At 31.3% G+C, this 8345-nt stretch overlaps 1 protein-coding gene across 2 annotated transcripts in view; it reads right to left on the reverse strand.

Annotated features, from left to right (window-relative positions):
• Nucleotides 1–6265, reverse strand: part of mmut (methylmalonyl CoA mutase) — an 88110-nt gene extending 81845 nt beyond the window's left edge. Inside the window, exons 1-3 of one of the 2 annotated variants that reach the window (XM_021468503.3) lie at nt 6149–6265; nt 2674–3132; nt 150–517 (exon numbers count right to left, since the gene is read on the reverse strand). In XM_021468503.3, the coding sequence (XP_021324178.1) occupies nt 150–517; nt 2674–3079 (774 nt within the window). In that variant the 5' untranslated portion in view covers nt 3080–3132; nt 6149–6265. 2 annotated transcript variants of the gene reach the window in all.
• Between the last annotated feature and the right edge of the window lie 2080 nt (nt 6266–8345).

An 8345-nucleotide genomic window follows, 5' to 3' on the forward strand; every position in this document is an offset into this window, starting at 1 on the left:
AAATATGAAATTATATTCATATCGCAATATATATATATATGATCGCAGAAATATGAAATATCACAATGTCCGATTTTTTCAATATCGTGAAGCCCTACCCTTGGGTCAGATTTTCACTATAAGACAATGAATTGCAAAAAAGTCATCACCTTTGAAGTGTAGGCGAAGATATCTGCGATGGCGTGCATTGAGGGCTCTGGAGGGAAGATGTATGTGTTTCGCACCATGAACTCTTTGAGGATGTCATTCTGGATGGTGCCCGTCAGCTTCTCCTTCGGCACACCTTGCTCTTCTCCAGTCACGATGAACATGGCTAGAATGGGAATGACGGCTCCGTTCATTGTCATCGATACGGACATCTTCTCCAGTGGGATGCCGTCGAACAGGAGTTTGGTGTCCTCTACGGTGTCGATGGCTACACCCGCCATACCCACATCGCCATGAACTCTGGGATTGTCAGAGTCGTAACCTCTGTGCGTTGCGAGGTCAAAAGCCACAGACAGACCCTGCTGGCCCGCTGCAAAAAAGAAAGCAGACTTTTATTATGTACGGTTGAAGTCAGAATCATAAGCCCTCCTGAATTGTTAGCCCCACTTTATATTTTAAGATTAGTACGATTGTTTTCAACACATTTCTAAACATAATAGTTTTAATAACTCATTTCTAATAACTGATTTATTTTATCTTTGTCATGATGACAGTAAATAACATTTTGCTATATATTTTTCAAGATGCTAGTATTCAGCTTAAAGTGCTATTTGGCTAAACTAGGTTAATTAGGCAAATTGAAATAATTAGGCAAGTCATTGTATATAGCAGTGATTTGGTCTGTAGACAATCAAAAAAATAATAATATTGCTTAAGAGGGCTAGTAATATTGACCTTAAATGGTTTCAAGAAAATTAAAAACTGCTTTTATTCGAACTGAAATAAAACAAACAAAACTTTCTCCAGAAGAAAAAAATATTATTGGAATTACAGGGAAAAATTCCTTGCTCTGTTAAACATCATTTGGAAAATATTTATAAAAGAAAAAAAAAATCATAGGAGGCTGAATAATTCTGACTTTTTTGTCAACTGAACTGCTGAACAGTAAATAATGAACTAATATGTCATTAACAATTCTCCTGGGATGGTAACAGGTCACTTTACATGTATTTTAGTGTCGTCATTGTCATTTTCGTTTTCATTGACACCTTTAAATATTATATTTAAGCAGATCTTATTTTATGTTCTGATTTACATGTTGATTTCAAAGTTTTTGTGATTTTGTTGTTTTTCAGTCAATGTTTTGTATTTTATTATCTAGACAGTTTTTAATAAATGTTTTATAAAATTTATACATTTTTATTTTTCATTGTTTTAGTTTGATTTATTTTAATACAAATACAATTTGTAACAATTTCATAGACAGCTGGCTAAAATAAATTAAATGCAAGATTTTGATTGATTTTATTGAACATTAAAATATTTTTGTTACTTTAAATAATTTTATCATTTTCCTTTGGTTTCTATAATAACCCTGATGATATATAAATTATATATGTAATATATATAAAATAATAGCATGATTTAAATAACAGTATTTCATAATAAAAACAATAACTTTTTATGTTAAAATATGATATTTTATTGTAAAAAAGAGTTTTATTATTTTACATTGTTTATCAATAAATTTAATGTTAGATGAAAAACCTTTAGTCTTGTTCTACTTAGAATTATTTAATTTATTTAGAAAATCTATACAAATAATTCTATAATATCAAATATAGCTTATATATCTTTTAGATACTTTTTCAACTGTTCCATTTTGTTCTTCCATATATATATATATATATATATATATATATATATATATATATATATATATATATATATATATATATATATATATATATATATATATATATATATATTAGTAAGTAATAAGTAAGATTAAAAATATTTAGTTCTAATCCTCTTAAAAGTACTTATGTTGAATAAAATATGAATATAATACAAATAATAGCAATAACACTATTACTAAAATAGATGTTAAGTTACTGTAATATTTTATAATCATATGAAGCAATATATACTTTTAAATACACTTAATATATAATAAAAAAATATTTATCTCAATAAAAACAATAATAACTGTACAATTAGTTAAATTTTACATTTTTATAATTGAGTCTATTCATTATTTAACATATATAGAGTTGAAGTCAGAATTATTAGCCCCCGTTTATTTTTTTCTTCAATTTCTGTTTAACGGAGAGAAGATGCTTTTAACACATTTCTAAACATAATAGTTTTAATAACTCATCTCTATTAAAATAAATTTATTTTATCTTTGCCATGATGACAGTAAATAATATTTGACTAGATATTTCTCAAGACACTTCTATACAGCTTAAAGTGACATTTAAAGACTCAACTAGGTTAATTACAGTAGGTTAACTAGGCAGGTTAGGGTAATTAGGCAAGTTATTGTATAACAATGGCTTTTTCTGTAGCCAATCAAAAAACAAATATAGCTTAAAGGGGCTAATAATTTTGAAAGAAAAAAAATATCAGACACTGTGAAACTTTCCTTGCTCTGTTAAACATCATTTGGAAAATATTTTAAAAAGAAAAAAACAATTCAAAGAGGGGCTAATAATTCTTCAACTGTGTGTTGTAATGTAATACCTTTAATATTATCCCTGTAAAACTTGTTGCTTTCTTCCACAGTGCTGAATCCAGCATATTGCCTGATAGTCCAGGGCCTGTAGGTGTACATGGTTGGATATGGCCCCCGGGTAAAGGGAAAGACTCCAGGCAGCTCATCGGGAGCCTTGGCAGTGTCCGTCTGAGTATATACAGGTTTAATAGAGATGCCTTCAGGGGTCTTCCAGATCAGATCCTCTGGGTTTTTGCCTTTTAGCTGCTTTTTGGCTAGAGCAGCCCAGGCCTCATGGATCTTCACTTCATCTCGGAGTGGGACAGCAGTGCTGAACTGTCTTGTGCGCTGCTGGGGATCAAGAGTCGACGATATAGACGCTCCCAGCAGACGTCTTGCTGTCAAAGAGATGCATGCCTTCTGTGCAGTCAACATGTTGTTATGTAGGCATCGGGTAGATGAGAGTGGCTTTAGTTACTCATGGATATCTATAAAAAACAGACAAGAAGTTGGTTTTTACAGTGAAAAAAGTTACATATCGACCCTACATGTGCTGAAATTTAATAATGTAATTATTTTGTTATTGTGGGCACTTCAAAAAAAATTGCAACAACTATTTATTATTTAAACTTTTCAAATGGATTTTTAAGAATAAACAAATATATAAGCCATATTTGCAAGTGATGTTTAAGGCACTTATACTTGATTTAATAGGTTCTTTACTTTCACACAAACATTTGATTTGAAAGCCTATAACAAGTTTTGATTGAAGATGTCCTAATTATGTGTAAGATTATTGGTTCTTAACACTAGCAGTAAAGCTAAAAGCTCCAATCTGCATTCAATTTTCAAATAAATACCATTTGCATTATAATTAGCAGTAGTGGTATTACTATTATTATTAATAATAATAATTAAATAATAAAGATTTAAAATATTTTTTATTTGCCTTTAAAAAATGATATTTATTTAGATTATTAAATTTAGTTTTAACTTAATAAACAGGTCCTACTGCTTTATTTAATGGAGCTAATAAATAATATAGTTCAGTATTTTAAAAATACATTGACTAAAGTTTACAATTGGGATCTTATTATAAAGTGTAACCTAAAGAACTTCATTACCCTAGCAATTTTTCAATATTTGTTTACTCTGAACATTTATGTACAATGAAGCAATACACAAAAAGATAAGCTATTTTTGTGCCTGTCAAAATTACCTTTTGCAGCTCATGCAAGTATTATAAGTCGCTTTGGATAAAAGCGTCGGCTAAATGACTAAATGTAAATGCAATTGTGATAAAATCACATTCTATAGTGTTATTTTATTATAGTTACTGTCTATAGTTTTATTATGTCTCAAGTATCAACAACAGACCATAATCCTATACATTTCTACTAACAAATAAAAGCGCATTTGCACACACACACACAATCACATTACAGAATAACAGCAATAATAGCAAACATTTTTATTTGTTGTGATTAAAAATCAGGGTCCACGTAAAGAATACTATAGTAATATATAGTAAATATATACTGTAGTGTAATATACTATCAGTGGTGAAAGGAGTACTTAGATTAAAGTACCATTACTTGCCTAAAAATGTATTGCATGTAGAGTGAAAGTATCTGTTGTAAAAATTACTATACAGTATAAAGACATTTTAATAGAACTGTAAAATGACTGAGAGTAGCGAGTATTATGCTGTGAAAGATTGATAATTTGGAAAGGATGCAATTTGTGAAGGGATGTGCAAACGTAACATTCTGGAGTGCGTTTATGTTTTATTTTAGGCCATTTGGCATTTTCAGTCATCATACAGTAACCAGTCTTCTTCATCTCATCAGTGACATGCAGCGTTTAGAGTCTCTCAGTCATTGCATCTAAAGATTTTGGACATTTTCTTGGACTTTTTTAATGCGTCCAAATGGTTTCCTGTATTCATAAAGCGCCTTGTCTTGAGGTAGTGTGATGGGATTTACTTTCTTTGTGCGTTTTGATTAGACAGGAATCGCAGGACTGATTTTTCTAATCCTTATAGATAAGAAAAAATAAAGTAGTGACTGCAGGTTGCATACCGTATACTGTGTAATATACTACAGTAACGTGTATATTACTGTACCTATTATAGTATTTACAACAATTTGTTAATGAACTCTGCATCATACTGTGGTATAAACTATAGTGAACTGATAAAATGTATTAACACTGTGGTATACTTTAGTGTTTACTACAGTAAACTTAAGTTTATTGTACAATTTATATAGTTAAGAAAAGTAAAGGTAAAAAAAACTAAAGTTAAATAAATAAGTTATTGGGTAATTCGTTTATATTAGTATAGTTATTGCATAACCATAGAACTACCATTCTATAGAACTACCACAGCGGATTACTTCAAGTGCTTAACTACAGTATAGTTCAAAAACACTACAGTGTTAACTACAAATGACTATGAGTATTTGTTAATGAGTATTTTTTCATTTAGGGTTATTCCACCAAATCTTAGTTAAAACATTGAAACTTACAAGAACACACTAAAAGCTAAAACATTTATATTGCGTTGTCTAAAAAGTTATATAAATGCATGTCATGCTGGATAATTTGGCGGTTCATTCAGCTGTGGATTAATATAAGGACTAAGCCGAAGAGAAAATGAATGAATGAATGAATGAATGAATGAATGAATGAATGAATGAATGAATGTTTACTTCTCTTGTTTGTTTACCTTCTCAATTTACATTTTAATTTAGCCTACCCTTTGAGTTTAATTATATAAAGTTAATTATTTAATATAATCTAAACTTTATTTTAAACTTTTTGCTTATAATTAGATGTGTACTGTGTGTACTAATTGTGAAATATATATTTTAAAAAGTTTGATTATGTTCATTTGTGTGGCATTTTAACATGCAGTTGTTAAATTAAAAGGGAAAAAAGAATGACCAATATTTAACATTAGGCAATGCTGGAAAATTATTACTGCTTATCCTGTATTCTAGGCAGTGCTGATAAACTGCCAGGACAAACAAAACATTAATACATGTAGTATGAACATTGTCTCACGGTTGCTGAATGTCACACGACAACGTTGCTACAGCCTTCTCGCGTACTTTGATAGTCATTAGGTGCTAATATGATTTCATCATTCAGTATTAGAAAATAACTTTTCTGAAATTATAATACTGAAGACTAATTCCAATTGGGAGCATTTAAAACCAACTCTAAGTTACCTCAATCTTGTAACGTCTCTGCATGTGAGAGATGTTATCAAACAGACCACATATTAATAATTACTCCGTGTCATTTATGATACCTTTATTATTAACATTAAGATATACAAGTAAAAGTTATTAAAACCGCTTACATCTCACATCATCACCACCTACGTTACATTGCGTTTCCACTAAAGTTTGCTAACTTCCAGATACATTTAGCATAACACATTTAAGGGCTTCTGGACAATACCAGTGCTCGGTTCATTTTGTTTTCGATAACACTCACACACAAAGCGTCCACACCACAATGCTTCAAACCAAATGCTTTTACGAATAAAACAATGTTCATTTCTGACCTTTCGTTCCTCTGTTTACCAGACACTGACGACACACGCTGACAGGCGTGTTGCGCTTCAGCCAATCACATTTAACAACAAACCAAAACCAGCCAATCAGCGTCGAGCAACCTGCAGCTCTGACCCGGATGCGCAGTATATAGGAGCACGGATGGCGTTGAGGCTTTAAATTGAAGGTTCCGTTTGGCGTTTTTGAAAAAATGCGGATTATTTTATCATGGCCAAAATTAAACATGAAATGAGTGTTATATAAACTTAAAAAAGCTAGCATAATATTGAAATATTAAGACATTAATTATTATTTCGACATTCTTAAAAGTGTCACTTTCCATTCCAGCAGATGGCGACAAGTTCCAATTATTGTTAGTAGATGAATGAAAATAAATGAGACCATTTGAAAAGCTTATATAAAATACCTCTGTATTCATTAATTTTCTTCTTGGCTTAGTCACTTTATTAATCAGGGGTCACCACAGCAGAATGAACCGCCAAAATATCTCTTTATAATGCTAAATAATTGTAATGATCAATTATAATTAAAAGTAAATGTTTATTTGTAAATAAAAATCAAATATAAGCATTATAAAGTGATGTTCATTTCACCATTTCCTAAAATGTAGAAATAAAATGATCCAAGCTTTTCGTTTCAAAAATGTTTTGAACATACGTTCTCAAAATGTGCATTACATCAAGAATTAAATATTATGTGCAAAGATTTTTAGATAGGCCTATGTATTGTGTTATTTACATATTTTAATATATAAAAATAAGTACAAGGTTATTTTTCTTCCTTGCATTAAACTCCTGTGTCATTTCATTTTCTTTTTAACCTAAAGTAGAGATGACGGGGAGAACATCCAGAAAACATTTTACCATTAACTCGATTTCTGGAGGGCCACATCTCTGCACAGGTTTGCTCCAACCCTAATCAAACACAACTGATCCAACTAATCAAGGTGTTTAAGACTTCTATAACCTGTTCAGCAGGTGTGAGTTGTAGCTGGTTGAAGCTAAACTATGCAGAGTTGCGGCCCTCCGGGAATTGAGTTTGGCTATAGAAGTCGGTTTAGTCTAAAAATATCAGTTTATTTACCAAAACATTGTCATATTTCACATTACTTCACTGATATTTTGCCATTTTATTTTGACAACTTATTTAAAATATTAGACACTTTAGCTGCATTTCACATCTTTTTGCTTATACGTGTAGAAATACAAATGATGGGGTAGCGATGTCACCTTTCAGCCAGAAGATTGCTGGTTCGAGCCTCGTCTGGGTCAGTTGTGGTGTTTCTGTGTGGTGTTTGCACATTCTCCCCGTGTTTGCGTGGGTTTCCTCCAGGTGCTCCGGTTTCCTCACAAGTCCATATTGGTAGCCACAGGTGAATTGGGTAAGCTAAATTGTTTGTAGTGTATGTTAATGAATGAGAGTGTATGGGTGTTTCCCAGTGATGGGTTGCAGCTGGAAGGGCATCCGCTGCGTCAAACATACTGGATAAGTTGGCAGTTCATTCTGCTGTGGCGACCCCTGATTAAAAAAGGGACTAAGCGGAAAAGAAAATGAATGCATGAATGATAACTAAAGATGGCATGGAAAATGTTCTTGGCAACTATTATTATAGAAATTATATATTAAATAGAAATTGTTGTATCTCCAAGCAATAAAAACCTTAAAGGGGATCTATTTTGCCTCTTTTAGAATATGTATAAGTGAAATAAGTCTTTGATGTTCATATTGACCTTATTCTAAAATGCGGAAGTAAGCCTGTTTTTGCGATTGTTTTAGACCTTCCGATTCAGTCGCCTATAGGAGAAATGACTAGGAATAATAAATGGCAGAAAACAGTCAAACTACATTGCTCTACAAACAAATGTTTGCATAACTATATAGACCAAGTAGAATAATATAGTAAGAAAAAATATCAGTTTGTTTGCAACATCAAACAGCAAAATGAGCAGTTTTTAATGTCTAAAAATGAATGGAAGTGAATGAGACCGGAAGTCTCGAGCCAAAAAGATTCAAATGCCTGCGTCCGCTCGTGGATAAACTGTGTTTATTCCACTTATAAAAGTGATTTTTGCATAATAGGTCTCATTTAATATTTGTATCTGCTAACACAGGCTTAT

Source organism: Danio rerio, chromosome 20 (assembly GCF_049306965.1).
Source record: "Danio rerio strain Tuebingen ecotype United States chromosome 20, GRCz12tu, whole genome shotgun sequence".
Classification (NCBI taxonomy): domain Eukaryota; kingdom Metazoa; phylum Chordata; class Actinopteri; order Cypriniformes; family Danionidae; genus Danio; species Danio rerio.